General features: G+C 43.7%; 1 protein-coding gene across 1 annotated transcript; it reads right to left on the bottom strand.

The window, feature by feature from the left end:
* Nucleotides 1-13168: 13168 nt before the first annotated feature.
* Nucleotides 13169-16045, bottom strand: LOC128843026 (transcription cofactor HES-6-like). The gene is made up of 4 exons (XM_054039494.1): nt 15808-16045; nt 15552-15638; nt 15361-15442; nt 13169-15120 (listed from the first exon to the last, which is right to left on the bottom strand). The coding sequence occupies exons 1-4, from the start codon at nt 15889-15891 to the stop codon at nt 14675-14677; spliced, it is 699 nt and encodes a 232-aa protein (XP_053895469.1). The 5' UTR covers nt 15892-16045; the 3' UTR covers nt 13169-14674.
* Between the last annotated feature and the right edge of the window lie 2463 nt (nt 16046-18508).

The following is an 18508-nucleotide window of genomic DNA, read 5'->3' as shown; positions in this document are numbered from 1 at the left end:
GAGGGCGGTGAGCCCCAGCCAGGGCTCACCGCTCTCTCCCCGGCGGCCGGGGGGAGAGCGCCGGGGGGGAGGGCGGCCAGAACGCTGGTGGGAGGGCGGCGAGCCCGGTCGTGGCCCCGCTCTCCCCGGGGGCCGGAGCGCCGCGCCGCCCCCCTCCAGGTGCCGCCCCAAGCACAAGCTTGGTGGGCTGGTGCCTGGAGCCGGCCCTGCTCCTGGAAGGGTATCTTCTTGGAATTGATTGTTAGAAATCAGTAACCTTTAAAAGCAAGGAGACTACACAGACACTCTAATAAACCTCAGACATCAAACGCAGGTGGCAGCGTTGGAGAGTTCCTACATTATATAGTGACCACTGCATGGCTTTCTTTCTCTTTTTAACTATACATTTGAAAGGGGCTATGCTATCAAAGCCAGTAGGATGAACTCTTTTTTTAATTAGTATTTGAAATCCTATCGATCAATTTCTTCAGTATCGTTTGTAACAAAATTATAGTGCAGTGTAAACTGCATATTGTAACTGTAGTTGAGCATAAAGGCCTGATCCCAAAAACACTTATCTCCAAGCTCAGCTTTAAACATATGTTTTGTCCTATTAATGGGCCTACCTGTTTCTTCCTTATAAATATTCCTCCCCTTTGTATATTACTTGTTTTGGGATTATGTGAGAAGCATAAACTTTTAATAATTTGTTTGCAAAACAACAGTGTGGAGTTTTATAAAAAAAAATTAAGGAAAAGTTTTGCATAAGTTGTTAAAGAATCTGCTTTGTGGATTGTCAACTACTTACCAGAATTAAGGTGTCCACCCCTTCATTTATATCCATTGTTTTGTAGACTTATTCATTTCTATGGCAAAAGCGACACAAAATTGAGTAAATTTGAATACTCTAAGTGGTTTTGCAAATTTGACTTTCTCACAGAATTTACTGGTTGAAGTGATATATGGCTGCCTTTGTCACCTAATTTAAGGTTCATAAGACTGTGAACTTTATGATGTTGACTTTTACTCATTAAACTGACAACAGAATCTTTACAGGTAAGAATCTTTTTGAATGTATTTGACAGCATCAGGGGATCCAAATGCTCAGGAAGTTGTTGAACAATATCCTGTTTAATTTTATTTTGCTAATCTAATTGTTTTATGCTCCATTGTTCAAATCTACAAGTGTCTGGATAAAAAATGTTTGGGTGTGCAAACAAAGCCAGCTAGTCAAGGTAGGGTGTATGCATGTCATTTACACAAACTATACTCCATTCACTTTTTGCCATGTAAATCTTAGTTTTTGGAAGAACAGCTTATCCACAAGTCTTTCGGTGTCTTGTACTGAGAGAGGGGGCTAAGAAATTGCATGCATTTTGCTGAGTGCAGGATTGGGCCCATAAAGAATACCTTGAGAAACAGGACAACTTTTCTTCTTTAAAACCTTTTATATCTCCCTCAATGGTGACTCTACAATTCATGATCAGAGAAAGGAAGGGTGGAATCACTAGTGGTAGATTTTTTCTACTTTGGAAAAGGAAAGAAGTTTTTCCTTTGTGGGCCACTTGGTATATGATGTAAAGTCAGGTACGAAAAGGCCTGGGCAGCATTTAACAAGAGCAGATGGTGTACTTAGCTGCAAGCCTCCTTTGGTTTCATGAAAGACTTGATGACGAGTAGAGGGAAGAAAGGCCCTGTCCTGAACCTCTGCCACCTTGAGTGTGTTAGGTTCTGTAAAATTACTCACTCAATTTGCCAACTAGTGTTTTTCCTTTATCTGACAAATTTTCAGTTTTGGAGAAAAATATGCATTGATATAAATGGGATACGTTCCATTGATTTCAAAGAATACTTTAATGAGCTTTATGGAAGTTCCTTTGTGGGGGTTTTTTGTGTGTCTGCCATAAACTGACTCTGAGGGATACATCACAGTAGAAACTCACAAAAGGAAAGTGTGTTTTCTCATGCAAGAAAATAATTTCTTGAAAATGGTGTCATTTTGAGGCAGTGTGGTCCAGTGGACAGGATTCTAGACTGGGACTGGAGACCTGGATTCTGAACTCTGCTCTGCTATTAGCCAGTTGTGGGACCTTGGGCAAATCCTCTGTCTCAATTTCCCCACCTGTCAAATGGGAGTAGTGATACCTTCCTTTGTGAAGCATTTTGGGAAATAAGCATGAAGAGCTAGGTGGCATTAGGTGATATATTGCATCTATATAACCTAACAGATTCCAGAGTATTTTATCTGTACCAGGGGTTCTCAACCTTTTTCTTTCTGAGCCTCTCCCAACATGCTATAAAAACTCCATGGCCCAGCTGTGCCACAATAACTGGTTTTCTGCATATAAAAGCTGGGGCTGGTATTAGGGGGTAGCAAGCAGGGCAATTATCTGGGGCTCCATGCCACAGGGCCCCCTACAAAGCTAAGTTGCTCAGGGCCCTGGTCTTCAGACTCATGCAGTGGGACTTCAGCTTTCTGCCCTGGGCCCAGCGAGTCTAACACTAGCCCTGCTTGGTGGAGCCCCAGAAACCTGCTCATGGCCCCCCATGAGGCACCGGACCCCTGGTTGAGAACCACTGATCTATACGACCCAAAACTCTCTTGCACACCATGGAAATGCAGCCACTGGGTTGGAATGGAGCAGCTATTTAACAGCGCACAGTGCCACTATCCAACAGTTTAGGGTAGAAAGCTAAGAATACAGCATCCCCTTTGTAACTGTAGATGGAATGTTGGTAAGTAGAATGTAATTACCCAAATAAAAATTTATCTGGGACACTGCAGTTAACACTTCTGCTCTTAAAAAACCAAAACCATCCCACACCAGCTATAGATCTTCAATAAGCACAAGTAGTCAGGGCCTTGTTTTTTGCATTGTATTTGAGTGCTGCCTCCCACAGCAGAGTGAGTGTCCCTTAGCACCATTGTGCTTTCGTTCAGTACAGACACAGAAGGAAGTGACTCACTTTTCCCACTTCCTGCAACACCTTTGAAGCCCCTCATCCAATTATTCATCCACCCTCATTGGTCTTACTGTATGATATCTGCTTGAGTTACCCAAGAAAGTGGTATGAGTGCAGACTATCCCATCATAAGAATATTATTATTCTTTGAGTGCCTGCTCATGTCCATTCCATGTTAGGTGTGTATGCTCGCCACATGCACTGGTGCTGGAAGTTTTTCCCTCAGTGGTATTCATAGGGGACCAGCTCTGGGTGCCCTCTGGAGTGGCGTGTGTATGTGCTGGTATAAGGGGCGTCGCTGGCTCCCCCACCCTCAGTTCTTTCTTACTATCAGTGACAGTGCTGGAACGTTTCCTTGCTTCGGCAAGCATTCTATACCCAATGTTTTTTTCCTATTGCTCATTATGTAAAACGTTCTTAGATAAGTATCAGAGGGGTAGCCGTGTTAGTCTGGGGCTGTAAAAAGCAACAGAGAGTCCTGTGGCACCTTTAAGACTAACAGATGTATTGGAGCATAAGCTTTCGTGAAGTGGGCATTCACCCACGAAAGCTTATGCTCCAATACATCTGTCAGTCTTAAAGGTGCCACAGGACTCTGTTGTTCTTAGATAAGTAGTTCTTATTGTTCTCTTAATAGTCCTGCCAGTAGGGGCCGTAGAGGACCTCCCCATGCATCTAAGAGGGAAAGGGTTCTACTCTCGGTACTTCCTGATACCAAAGGGGGTTTGCGCCCCATATTGGACCTGTGAGGCCTCAACAAATATCTCAAAAAGTTGAAGTTCCGCATGGTCTCCCTGGCCTCCATTATCCCCTCCCTGGTCCTGGAGACTGGTACGCTGCCCTCGACCTGAAGGATGCATATTTTCATATCTCGATTTTCCACAGACACAGGAGGTTCCTGCGGTTCGCAGTGGGACAGGCTCACTGCCAGTTCACGGTGTTTCCATTTGGCCTGGCTACAGCACCAAGGGTGTTCATGAAATGCATGGTGGTGGTTGCAGCTTACCTAAGGCACCAGGATGTTCAAATCTACCTGATGTATGCCTTCCTGCCGATCCCACTCATCAGCAGGGCCCTCCTAAAGATCAAGAGGGACAAGGCCAGGGTCATCATGATCGCCCCAGCATGGCCTCATCAACATTGGTTTGGCATGCTCATGGAATTGGCAACAGCACCCGCATGAACACTTCCCAAACGTACAGACCTGCTCTCTCAAGATCCCAGGAGGTTGCTGCACCTGAACCTTGCCTCTCTCTACCTCACAGCATGGCTGCAGCGTGGCTGAATCTGGAGGAGCAGACCTGTTCTAGTTAAGTCCAGCGAGTTCTGTTGGAGAGTAGAAAGCCCTCGATTAGAGCGACTTACTGGTGAAGTGGAAGTGCTTCTCTTGCTCGGCTTTGGAGCAGAAGATCTCTCCGACCCAGTCTTCTCTGCAGTCCATTCTGGACTACCTGCTTCACTTGAAACATCAGGGTTTCACCTTCTCTTTGATCAAGGTGCACCTAGTGGCCATATTAGCCTTCCATTCCCACGTCCAGGGCAGATCAGCATTCTCCTATGAGATGATGATCAGGTTAGTGAAAGGCCTTGAGAGACTTTTTCTGCCAGTCTGGGACCCAGTGCCCCAATGGGACCTCAACCTAGTCCTCTCTAGGCTCACTGGCTCTCCCTTTGAGCCTTGAGCCTCTTTCACATCTGTCATAAAAGGTTACTTTCCTTGTGGCTATCATTTCAGTGAAGCGAGTCTCCAAGATTAAAGCTCTTATGTCGGAGCCCCCATACCTGGTGTTCTACAAGGATATGGTTCAGTTGCATCCCCATCCTGCTTTCCTGCCAAAGATGGTGTCATCTTTTCATGTTAACCAGGACATTTTCCTCCCAGTCTTCTGCCTGAAGCCTCATGTCCAACGAGGACAGGCATCTGCACACCCTAGATGTCAGGCAGGCTTTGGCTTTCTACTTAGAGCGTACTAAGCCCTTTCATAGATCAGCTCAACTCTTCATCACGGTGGCTGATAGGATGAAAGGCCTTCCAGTGTCTTCTCAAAGGCTTTCATCTTGGATCACCACCTATATGTTGGCATAGGTTGGCACAGGTTGAACCTCCGTTGATAGTAATAGCCCAGTCGACCAGAGCTCAGGCGTCACTGGCAGCCTTCCTGGCACAAGTCCCTATCCAGGACATCTGTACTAGCTTGAACATCGCCATGGAGTGCGGAGTGGTGCTAGCTTATTAAACAGGCAGTCAATTTAATGAGATGATGGATGGGGAGAGGATTTGTGGCTGGTGAGAAAACTGGTAGGTGGATTTCAGGAGCAAATCTTTGGATTTCAAGAAAGGGCACAATGAGCTGTGCATTGCCTCCATGAATCCAGTGCTCTGACAGTGCCTTTTTCACCCACCTTCTGACCATGTGAAGTGTCTGTTCTGGACCAGGCTTAAGCCTACTCAATGTGGAGTGTTGGGAACTTGGAAGGGACTACGTGGTGTGCATCTATAGCCTGCATGGGAGTTTGTCTTCATGGACCAGACTGTCATTTTGTGGAGGCTGGCTACAAATATTGAATAGCACTCACTGGCGCAAAGTAGGTAAGGACAAATCGACACCTGTAACCCTTTTGCTACAGGTCTGTGAGAATGTGGAATGAGGCATGTGGCTGCTATTTAAAAATTATCCCTGAGCTGCTGGAAGTCTTTAAGAGTCAGTGGGGCTTCCCTTACCAGTAGCAGAGCTAATGATGGAATTCACTTGCCCTTTTCGGTCTGCCCACCACAGGAAACATAATTTTGTCAGTTGTAATCCAGGATTAGCCACTGTCACACATTAGATCACAAATGGCCAATTTGGGGTAGTTTAGCAGAGTGCATGGTTTTCCAGAAACATTAGGAAAAGCTTTTAGTAGAGTATAATTCTCTGTTCTTTTGATGTGCCTCTATCTGATGCATGTTCAGGCATTTCCGATATGAAGTTCCCTGTAATGGATCTGTAAAAGTGATGATGCATTTGATAATACATCTTTGAATCTGTATAGTCTCTACGTGGTGCCCGGTAACCTTACTTTTTAAGGACACTTTAAAAGGGTGCCACGCTACCTGACAAGGTGTATGAAGTCACCCTGCTTTGGTGTGTCCTATTGGAATATGCAGTATATAAAGTCTGGAATGCCCCTGTGGATCTTTCATCTAGAAGAGCCATTCCATCAAACTAACCGCTCTGAGGTGGCTCCTAAAATTGTGATGAAGGTGAACTTATTTCTTCACCTTTTTGGGCAGTAGGGAGGAAAGAGGGGAGGTGTGGTGCCCCAGTGGCAGAGTGTTAAGGTGCTGCTTTTAATAAATAATAAACCTCTCTCTCGTCACACACAGGAAAGGACACAGATTAAAGGTTTTGGAGTGTCTGAGAAATCAGAGTAGTATGAGGTGGATGATATCCTAGCAGAAGGAACTGGAGAGAGATGAGAGCACAAGGGGAAAGCAAATAGCATAAATGAGGAATTGCTTCCTTGCCTTGCTAAACTGGGATTCAAACTACCAACACTGATTACCCAATCGACTTCCCTGGCATATCAACAAGAGCACACTAGTGTCAGAGGAAAGGCAGGGAAAGGACACTTCGTTTTTTAAATTAGAACTGGTCAAAAAATGCCTACTGCCTTACATCATAGGGAAACTGAAATGTGTTTTCCCCCTAAAACCTCAATAAAATTTGATCATAAATAAAACTGAAACTAAAAAATCAAAACAAAGAAAACTTTCTTTAAACAATATTTTTACCAGAACCTAAAAAATTAATTACAATTTGTTTTTGTTTTTTTCAAACAAAAAGCCAGAAGACTTTGACCAAAATGTTTGGTTGTGGTTTAAAAAAAAAATAGATAAAAGTTTGACCCAGCTCTACTTGTAACCTAGTTGTGGATCCAGAGGAATGACCATGACTACTAACTCCTTTAGTTCTTACAGAAAGGCTTAGTCTTTGCATTTTCTCAGGCACAAAGGAAAAAATATATATTTTCAGTCTAGATTAACTTTATTTTGTCATATCTAAATTAAAACTCATGATTGGGACCCTCCTTCAGGACTATGTCATGGTATCATCTGGGGGAGGGGACCCTAATTATTAGAATGAGACAGGTAATAGTAATGGAGGATTCGAATATTAGAAATATAGATAGTTGGGTTTGTGATGATGGTGAATTGCCTACTGGTAGCAAAGGTTGTGGACCTCATGAGACAACTAGAAAGACTTGCATGTAGTCCTGGGATGGAGCTGGTGGTCGTGGTACGTATAGGTAACCATGACTTAGTGAAAGGAAGGAGATCCTGGAAGCCAAATTTAGGCTGCTGGGTAAGATTAAAATCCGGGACCTCTATGGTAGCATTCTTGTGGCTACTTAGACAGGCAGAAGTGCAGGGTCTCAATGCATGGATGAGATGATGCTGTTGGGAAGAGGGATTTAGGTTTATTTAGGAACGAGGAAACCTTTTGGGAAAGGAGGAGCTTACACAGGAAGGATGGGCTTCACCTAAAGCAAAATGGAACCAAATTGCTGGTGTGTAATATTACAAAGGTCATAGTTTAAGAACTCCTCTAAGAATTGGGGGAAAGCCAACAGATGTGGAGGAGCACATAATTTGAACAAGCACATCCTTCAGGGGAGGATTTGTTAAAGGGGATTCTCTATACCTTAGAAAAGAGGAGAGGACAAATGTTGATAAAGGACAGGTTGGAACTGAAGAGAAACAATTAAATGAAAAAGAGCCCCATTCAATTTTATCACATAATGGCAGACAACTAAATATTGACAATTTTTGTAAGTGCTTGTATACAAATGCTAGATGTCCAAATACTAAGCTGGGTGAACTTGAGTATTGAATGAAGAGGTTGATATAATAAGAAACTGGATGAAACAATGACAATCAATGTGACACAATAATACCAGGGTTCAAAATATATAGGAATGGCAGAGTAGGTTTGCTGGTGGGGGAATGGCACTATATGTGAAAGATGGGGTAAAATATACCCCAAAGGGTAAAATATAGTAAAAAATCTTAAATGAATCAAACTGTACCATAGAGTTTCCGTGGATACATATTTCCTGCTTGAATACTAAGTATAACAGCAGAAATATACTACCGACCACCTGACTGGGACGGTGATGGTGATTATGAAATGCTTAGGGAGATTAAAGAGGCTACAAAAACAGAAAACCCAACAATAATGGGGGATTCTAGCTATCCCCACCATGACTAGGTATGTTACCTCAGGATGGGATACAGCGATAAAAAAAATGTCTAGACACCATTAATAACTGCTTCTTGGAGTAGCTTGTCCTGGAACCCACATGGGGAGAGGCAATTCTTGCTTTAGTATCTCTTAAGCCTGCTAAACAATCAGTGGGGCCACTGGATGATCAAGGTACAAAAGGAGCACTCAAGGAAGATAAGGCCATTGCAGAGAAGCTAAATGAATTCTTTGCGTGTGTCTTAACTGCAGAGGATTTGAGGGAGATTCCTACACATGAGCCATTCCTTTGGTGACGAATCTGAGGAACTGTTCCATATTGAGGTGTCAGTGGAGGAGGTTTTAGAACAAATGGATAAACTGGACAGAAATAAGTCACCAGGACCAGATAGTATGCATCCAAGAGTTCTCAAGGAACTCAAATATGAAATTGCAGAACTACTAACTGTGGCATTTAACCTATTGCTTAAATCAGTCTTTGTTCAAGATGACTAGCAGATAGCTAATGTGACACCAATTTTTTAAAAAGGCTCCAAGGCGACCCTGGCAATTACAGGCTGGTAAACATAACTTCAGTACCAGGCAAATTAGTTGAAATGATAGTAAAGAACAGACTTATCAGACACATAGGTGAACTCAATATGTTGGGGAAGAGTCAACATGACTTTTGTAAAGGCAAGTCATGCCTCACCAGTCAGAATTATTTGAGGGGGGGTCAACAAGCAGGTGGGTGTGATCCAATGGATATAGTGTACTTGGACTTTTAAAAAGCCCTTGACCAGGAAAATCACTCCCTCTGAAGCATCTGGCATTGGCCACTGTTGGAAGACAGGATACTAGACTAGATGAACCATTGGTCTGACCCAATATGGCCATTCTTATGAAGGACAAATATAAAATCTTCATGAATCGTGGGTTCATATATTTTAATGCCGCAAGGGACCATTAGATGATCTGATCTAACCTTCTGTATATCACAGGCCATTACATTTCACCTGGTTACTCCAGTATTTAACCCAATAACCTCTCTGACAAAAGCATATTTTCCAGTCCTGATCTGAAGATCTCAGGAAATAGAAAATCCACCACTTGTGATAGTTTGTTCCAGTGGTTAACCATCACTTTTTTTTAAGTGTCTTATTTCTGCTTTGAATTTCTCTGGCTTCAGCTTCCAGCCATTAGTTCTTGTTCTGCCTTTCTCCACTAGATTAGAGCCCTTTAGTACCTGGTATTTTTTTTCCTGTGAAGATATTTATATTCAGTAATTGTCACCTCTCAATCTTTTTTTGATAAACTAAACAGCTGGAGCTCTTTAAGTCTCTCCCTATAAAGCATTTTCTTTAGTGCTTGAATAATTTCAGTGGCTCTTTCTGCACCCTCTCCAGTTTTTCCACATCCTCTTTAAAATATGGACCCCAGACTGTATGCAATATTCCATGGTGAGTCTCACCAATGATGTATACAGAGGTACAGGCACACAGAGAGTCAATGAGTGTCTTTTTTTCTACTGTGTACAAGCCCTGCCCATGTAGCACACAGCTAGCCTATTAGGCTTACATTTAAAGGTAAATGGAATTCAGTGGGCCCAACTACTTGAGCAAGGACTATCTATGTAAGGGTTCTGGGCTCAGGTACTCCATAGCAGACCATGTATAAAAAGTATATAGAACCATAGTTCAGGTGCAGGAAAGCAAGGTCAGATTCTCAGAGGAAGGAAGGCCTTGTAATTAAGGTACTGGCCTGACACTCAGAAGGTCTTGGTTCAATACCTGGCTCTGCTGCATGTGTCCTATGTAACCTTGCGCAAAGTCTTAGTGCCTCAGGTCCCCATCTGGACAAAGGGAATAATTATTTTTCTGACACCGTTTGACTTGTCTGTTTAGATGGCATGGGACTATCTTTTGCGGGGTTGCACAGCGCCTAGCACGATGAGACCCCATCTTCATTGGTGCTTCTAGGCGTGACTCTAATACCAACAATCAGTAATAGGAAGGCTTCCTGAAAGAACTGAGTTTTGAGGGAGAATTTGAAGGAGAAAAGAGTTTTATTAGTGGTTGTACAAGACAAAGGAGGTATTTCAGATGTCAGGATTGAGTTCCAGTAGTTCCTGTATTTTTTTTTTTTTTTTCATAGAAGGCACTCTGGCCAAAAATAAACCATGCATATAAAATCAATTATAATGGTTTATATTCCTTATCAGAACACTTTTCATATCTTTAAAAATCTTAGTCCTTGGTATTGTTGGACTAACTTTTGGGAAGCTTGAAATGAAATCGGTTTGTCTGGATTTGTTTTTTTCTCCTGGCTGTTTGTGTTCATCTTAGGGCTGCTTATGAGTACTGGCCTGCTGACTTTGATTTTTTTTTATTCCTTTGTTTTATTTTTAATAGAATTCAAGCATCTGTTTGGAGGGAAAAACTGGAGAATTACACACATTGGCTAATGTAAATGAGGAAAAGGTAGGTCAAATTTAGAATATAGCAACCTTGATTGTGAACCTTTAAGTGATGGCTAAGTTCTACATTCTGCCCAAGATACAGTTGCTCAAAAGTATTTGATGGTATTGCCACTATGTTTCTAAGAATGTTTGACTCATTGATCATCAGTGCTATCCTGCTCTAACAAGGATCAATTCTTCCCTGCAACAGGTGTGAGTAACTAACATACACTAAAAGGGGGAAGGGGGAGAGAGAGAGAGAATGACTCCATCCTTATCTAAGCCTTCAACTGCATATCAAACAAGAGCTCCTCTTTTTGTGGGCTGCTTCTCTTTCCTTTTACAATGGGGTGTGGTGTCAGATCAGAGAGCGTGTTTATATTACTTTGGAGTGGAAAAGAATAAAGGCAGTTTCTGTGGGGGGACTTGAAAAGGGCTGCATTGATTTTTTTTTTCTTTTTTTTTTTTTTTCTTTATCAGAGCTGCTGGAAACCTCCTTCCCTTCCCAACGCTCACCTCTTCCTGCCTTTGTCAGGGAAGTGTTAGATCTGACACCTTTCCAGTAAGGTACAGAAATGCAAATTTAGAAATCCAGCCACACATAATCAGAGGATGTAAACTTTCTGTGAACCTAATTTGTGGATTTAAAAAAATCCCCTACTTTAGCACATTTCTAAAATGCTTTTGACACTTTTTGGGGCTAATTATATTGCTTGGGCCCAGCTGATTTTTCTTAGAACTAATACACTGTTGAGAATTAAAAACAGAAAAGTAGATTTCCCTCCCTCCAGGAAGGGTACACCCACTTGGTTTCTGTTGCTGTTATATATACCCAGGCGTTCTGGTTTTATTAAAAGAGCGGACAGACGCCCTTAGTTAACATGCTTAAAACTAAAACCTCCTCCCCTTCCTGCTGTTTGTGCATTTTGTTTTGGACACAGTTTCTCCACTAACACAATCTAAGCAGCACACTGGGGACTTGCATGGCTACACAGCTAGTATGTCATTCCCTTGTTGCTGCTAAAAACAAATATGCAGCAACAATCACTAGTGTATTGAGTTATATATGACATGACATTTACAAAAAGCCATCAATCCACTGCTGTAACATTCTGGAGTGGGCTAAATAGGCACCAGGCAGTGCTTTCTCCCTTCAGCTGTAGCAAAATGCAGAACATGCAAAAGGTAGGGCATGTGGGTGTGAGAGAAATAGAGTGGGTATATAGAGTTAAGGAATCACAGTATTTACCATCTAGCTTCCCTTCTCCAAGGCTTTTTGCCCTCAATCTACAGTGTCATTTACAAAATCCACTGCTGAACTGAAGCTGGCATTTTTGATGTTGACTGTTGGCCGTGTTTCCATTGTGGAAGTGTCAGGATTTTCACTTTGCTTTCACAGGGGCATCAGAAGAGCCCTAACCAAGAGTCTTTCATCTCATGGAAATGAAACCAAGCTGAGCTGCCCCTGCACTTCCCCTGCTGCCTGGGAATCTCTCCACAAGCTGTACACTTGGAGGAGCTTGACAACAACCATTGCCAGAACAGCTTGTTGGATGCATGTGACTGATGGTGAAAATGGTCTGAGGCAGCTGAACGCACAGGACTTCACCACAAGTGTCTCGTGGTGGGTTGTGAGTTCAATCCTTGAGGGGGCCATTTAGGGATCTGGGCCAAAACTTGGGGATTGGTCCTGCTTTGAGCAGGGGGTTAGACTAGAGGACCTCCTGAGGTCCCTTTCACCCCTGATATTTTAGGATTCTATGACTTAAATCTAAGCTCTGGCAAGTACATGCAAGCTTAGCTCAATTATGTCTTATGCTTGATTTAAGCTGTAGGGGGCGCTATGTACACCACTTCACTACTTTTAGAGCAGTTAGGTTTCTGTCTTCCCTTTCCTACCCATGAGGAGAAAGATTAGGGCAGGTCTCCCTTTGTCCCCTGCTGGATGATGATTCCTGGCCTAGGGCTTTAAAATGCTGAACATTTTTGTTGGTGATGGAAACAGCCTGTGGTTTTACCTTGCCCTTGAGAGAATCTTATAAGTAAACTGTTTGCTAGAGGGTAAAAGTAAGGCCAAATGTTTTTAATGTTGCAGGATAATACACATTTATCTTTGAAAAGTATCACTATAGAGCATTAGTATCAATAGTGGTGAGGAGAGGCGGAGAATAAAATTTTCAAAATGAATGTATTATTGGAGGGCAATGGCTTTTTTTTTTTTTTTTTTGCAAATCTGGGATTGCATTCACTCTGTGAAATGACAGTTTCCAGGAGATGTCATTTTGTGCTTTGGGTGTTACTTTTAGTCAAACTGTCCATGCCACTGCTTCCATTTACACATCAAAACACAAACCTCCCTCCCTAAAGCAGAAAGGTCTTTACAGGCAGTGCTCTCACCTCTGAGGAGCATTGCCCTTCTTGCTAGTTCAAAGGCAGGCGAGAATTTTAGCACAACTGGGGAAAACAAACAACTCTGTACCAGCTGTGAATGAAAAACACCCACATCAGATAATTTAAAGAAAGTTACAAAGCAGAGGTCTACCAATAATTTAGGTATCTGATTTTATTGTTCCATAGGGTCATTAACAAAGGAAAGTTACATGTCTTAGTCCCCATGTACTTATTTTGCTTCCTCTCCTAGCTGGTTCTATGCTCAAATACCTCCATGTACTAAGGAAGCAACTTCACAATACTTTTCCTGTTACAATGACAGCTCTGTGAAAGGTAATATCACAGCATAAATAGCCTATATCTTCCAAAAATAGGAACATTGAGGTGTATCACCTTGTATACAGGAATGTTGATGCTCCAGCGGTCACTGGAAATATTTCCTTTTTGAAGAAAATTTTCAAATCTATTTCACAAACTTCTTTTCAACACCTGTCATTCCTCAGCAGAAAAAATGTACAGGTAAAGTTAAGCCACAAGTAAAGCATCTGCCTAGTACTTAAATTATAACTACAGCTTTACAAAAAGAGACTTACTTGGGGAAATCAAGTTAAGAGTAGTTTCTTTAGAATGGCATTCGTGTAACCATGCCCAGGAATTTTAGTGTTCTAAAGTCAACCTACAACACAACTACATTGCTCCCTTCAATATCTTAAGCATCTTTCAGTATTAAACAAAAGAAACATTCAAATTCCAATACTTGAGCTAACAATGCTTAGTACAAGAATTAAGTGCTAAATTACCAGCATTGTGTCCAAAACAGTTACAAATTTGTTAATAGCAAACAATATGGAACTGGATTTTTAATGTTAAAGTGGTTAGAAGTGTATCACACTCCAAAATACATGCAATCATTTGTGAATTCAATATTTTTTATTAAAAAGATTAAAAATAAAACATTTGACACCCTAATATACATAACGTCACAAACTCAGATGTGCTAAAAGCAAAATGTGCAGAAAACACTCATTTCTAAAAGGCACCCTGCCACCAATATTTTAAATGTTTGTCTAATTCCAACTGATCTCTAGTTTACTCTTCCTTCACTGAAGGCAAGATTCTAGACCACTAAATAATAAAGATACTAACCACACCAATCCCTTTCAGGGATCTTTACTATCACTATAACACTTAAAATTGTGCATGCACATTTAAGTCATATACCTCTCATTGAGTTAACCACCAAGATATAAAATGCACAAGGGCTTTTTCTTAATAGAAAAGGAGTGATATTTGGGCCATTTATAAGGGCCAAGAGAAAGACAAGGCTGTGAAATACTGCTGTGCATCCACCAAAGAGCTTTGCTACAAAAAATCCCCTTTCCTCCCTCCCCACCCTCACATCCCAAACTCTCCTAAACAAACCAAGAGTTACAAAACATCTCACACACAAATAGATGAAATGTTAACACATTTAACAATTAACCTGTCAGGGTCTGACAGTGTAAGAGTGCCATCTATGCAGTCCTGAAATACAGTAACGTTAGACACAAATGCACCATCTGAAAGCCCCACTGTCCATTCCAATGGCTGTAAAGAGAACACAGTGCTCACGTATTCTCCCATTATTAGGTAGATCTTTGTTGATTCCTGTGCAGTTTATTTACCAAGGTCTCCACATAGATTTGGAAAAGCTAGGTGAAGGCACATTGTGTGTCCTGGAACTGTCCAGTCCAGCTGGGGAGGCCGGGCTTTGCTCAGCCTCTGTCTCTTCCAGATCAGAGCAGGTCTCTTCACTGGAGGAAGGGGATAGAAGAGCTGAAGTAGGGCTGGCTAAGCTCAGAGCAGCAGGGGATACCCCCGCTGGTTGGGAGAGCCCCTCACTGCCAGGCCACGAGGTGATGGAGGGTTCTGACAAAACATCCGCGATCAAGTCCTGGAAACTGCCTTCGTTGAGAGGCATGGACTCCAGCAGGTGGTTCAGCAGCTCGGCAGCAACAGTGGAATCAATCCCCGGGCAGTTGGAGACGAAGGTATGGACTTCGTGCATGCACTGAATGTACCCAGCTGCAAACCGCTCGCTGGCCTCCCGGTGCAGCTTGTCACTTTCTGCAACAGCAGCACCCATAAGGAAACACACACAGCTGGAGTCAAAGGGGGGAGCCCCTTCCCTCCCCCCAACATCCCAAAGCGGTCTGGGCCCACCCACCCCCATTCTCTGGCTATGCCAACCTCTCCCCCTTCACAGCACGGCTGGCACGTCACTTCTCGGGATACTGCCGCCCCATCGTTAGAGGGCTGCTACTTCCCCTCTCCCCCCAGCATCTCCCGTGCCCGAGGGGGACTCACCGAGGGACCGGCTCTGCAGCACGCCCTGCACCCGCTTCACGGTCAGCTCCAGCACCTCGGCGTTCTCCATCTTCGCCTGAAACTGCCCGCGAGCCGCGGCGAGAGAGGACAGCGATCAGCCCCGCGCCAGGGCCCCCCAGCGCCAGGGCGGCGCCCCCACCCCCGCTCCCATGCCCCTGCCGCAGCCTTACCTCCGTGTCGGCCAGGATGAGCCGCAGTTCCTGCAGGCTCTCGTTAATCCGCGCTCGCCGCTTCTTCTCCACCAGCGGCTTCCTAGCCTGGGGAAGAAGAAGAGGAAACACACATTGCACCGACCGCTGCATGCCCCGTGCAGGCCAGGCCGCGGCTCCATTGCACCGACCGCCGGGGGCGGGAAGGGGGAGCCTGCAACCCCTGCCCCCCCTCCTTCCGGGGGTCCTGCCTGGGGCCCCTCCGCGCCCAGCTCACCTTCCTGTCCCCCCCTCTCGCGTCACAGAAATCCTCCTCCTCCCGGCTGGGCCGGCTCTTGCTGGGCCGAGAGGACGGGGCCATGGCAGAGCGCGGCGCAGACACCACGGGCTGGGGGAGGGGCGCGGGAGGCGGTGGAGGCAGCAGCTGGCAAGCGGAGCACAGGGGCGGCCTTCTGCACCAGCCGACTCGCGAGCGTCCCCACTGCCCTCTCCCCCGCCCCCTCCGGCGCCACCACTCCCCGGCCTTACTTATAGCCTCTGATTTGCATGTCAATGAGCCCATTGGTCACGCCGAGCCGGGAGAAGCTGCAGCGTTGGGCGAACTGACCAATGAGAGACGGGCGCTTTGTCTATCTAGGGGCGCTCTAAGCCTCCACCAGTGCAGCGGGAGGGGGGCGAGAGGGCTGGGGTAGGGCACGATGTTCCAGGCTGGATGGTGTTGGTTGGGGTCCTTCCCTGCCTGTTTTTTTTTTTTTTGACTCGTGTGTACTGGGACTCACTCAGCCGTGTTTGTCTCGGTGTATTGGGAACACACAGAATCCAGCTGTACCCAGGATGGGGTTCAATCTCAACTCTAGCGGAGTGGTGCTGGGCTGTAATCCGTGCCCAGGTTCCAAGGGAGGTTGAGACATGTGGTAAGGGATGAGAACACTGGCACCAATTCACATGTTTCGGGGGGGGGGGGCAATTTTCAGTTCCCACCCCCATCTACATGGACCTTGGGTCTCCCTGGGCCTTTCTTACCTGAACAGTGCATGATCTGGTGCTGCCAGGAGTCAAGTTCTTAGTAACAACAAGGAGTCCGGTGGCAACTTAAAGACTAACATATTTATTTGGGCATAAGCTTTCGTGAGTAAAAAACCTCACTTCTTCAGATGCATGGAGAAGTTCTTAGTAGACTCCCCTGTGCTCCACAGAAACAGACTCCCCATGCTCCAGGTTGCAACACCCTTTGGCCCCAATGCCTGTCTGTCTGGACAGAGCAGAGGGTGACTGGGCCACATTTGAGTGGTGATGTGCCCTCATGCCCCAGGTTGCAATGCTACTCGCTGACATTTGCCCCACCCACCTTTCCATCTGGACAGAAAGGTGACCCAGTCAACTCAATGACATTGGCACCATGCAACTCCAGCAATGCTCCAGACCAGTCCAGTAGCAGCTGTACTGATTTAGTATAGGACCACTGTTTTCAAATGGTTGGGCCATGGGGGGGGCCTTCCTGGGTCTGCAGTCTATAGAACTTTGAGCAAGTGCAAAAATGTGGGGGGGGAAGGGGTGCGGAGGGGCATTACTTCCCCATCTCCAGTAATTGGCACCATTCAATAGGAAATGTAGAAAGTAGGACAGAGAAAAGTTTATGTGCACCACTTTCCAATGTATACCTTTTGGACAGTGTAGTGTCTATGATATACGTTACATTCACTGCTTCACATATGTAGGGCTAATACCTGATAATCTAGTCTAAATAAAAGTAAAACATGTTTTGTTGTTGTTTTGTTTTTGTTTCTTTGGAGGACTAACTTCTGTCTTGAGGTATTTGTATGTAATGCCCAAATAAGTCAGTCTAAGGGCATAATTCAAGCCTTCCTATTTAAATAGGAGAAGTTGAATAACTTCACAAGAGGAAAGATGAGATTTCAAAGGACCACCTTATTACATTTCTTTCCTTTGAGGTATCTCTGGAGAAGGGGCAGCCTGCATGAGTTATGGAGGAGACAAAGTAAATAGCAAGGAAAACTTTTTTTTTTCTATATAGTGTCAAATATGCACAAGTTAAAGCCATGCATTCAGCAAATTCTGAGGAACATGGAAATATGTTCTGAAATTCTAGTTTCCTCTTCATTTTGGGAAAATTAAGAAAGTAATACAAAAAATTCTCTAAATCTTTGATTCTTTTATCTGTTTATTGGGGAAACAAGGAGTGGTCAATAAAATACCACAGTACAATCCCTGTGAAAGACCAAAATGCAGTTTATAATACTGTTACTGCAGATTATTGGTCTATTATTTATAAGGGTTTTTACTACCCTTGGCACTAACATAGAGTATCAGAGTCCAATAAAAGACTTTCCACTGTTATCAGCAAATCTTCCAGGATGTACCATGAACGTCTAACAGTTATCATTTTCTAGAATTCATGTTACATTCACAAAGGCATTCAGAGTTAAATTGCTCCCCTTTAAAACATCAATTTTCATAATTCTACAAACCAAAAAAACAAAAAACAAAAACGGAGGAAATATCTTTCATTGTCTTTATCAGATACTATGAACCAATTTCCATTTATTTTATTGGTATGTGTACTTTACAGTCTATTATAAATCTTCCTCGCAATTGTTTCTTAACAGTATGCATGTTATTAAAGGCATAAGAAGAAGTAAGAGGTCTATTGTTACCAACAATGTGAGTATGAAGAAGGTAATTTATATGTAAGCAGGAAAGCAGATACAAATATTTGGAGCAAAAAGTCCTGGGTCCAGTCCTGAAGTCGTTACTTAGTCTAAACTCCCATTGAAGTCAAGGACTCAGGAGCAGGCCCTCATCATGATTTAATATTATGAGAGATTTGAATATTTGCATAAAATCATTCACTAATTTAAAATGTTGCTAGGCGATGTTGTTCTTTTAAATACTTGAATTATTTAGCAATTAGTATGAACCAGTATGTGTGTGCTTCAAAAATCAGACTGATTATCAAG

This window comes from Malaclemys terrapin, chromosome 9 (genome assembly GCF_027887155.1).
Source record: "Malaclemys terrapin pileata isolate rMalTer1 chromosome 9, rMalTer1.hap1, whole genome shotgun sequence".
Taxonomy (NCBI): Eukaryota; Metazoa; Chordata; order Testudines; family Emydidae; genus Malaclemys; species Malaclemys terrapin.
The sequence above is the reverse complement of the archived record's forward strand: the minus strand, read 5'-3'. Positions and strand labels throughout refer to the sequence as shown.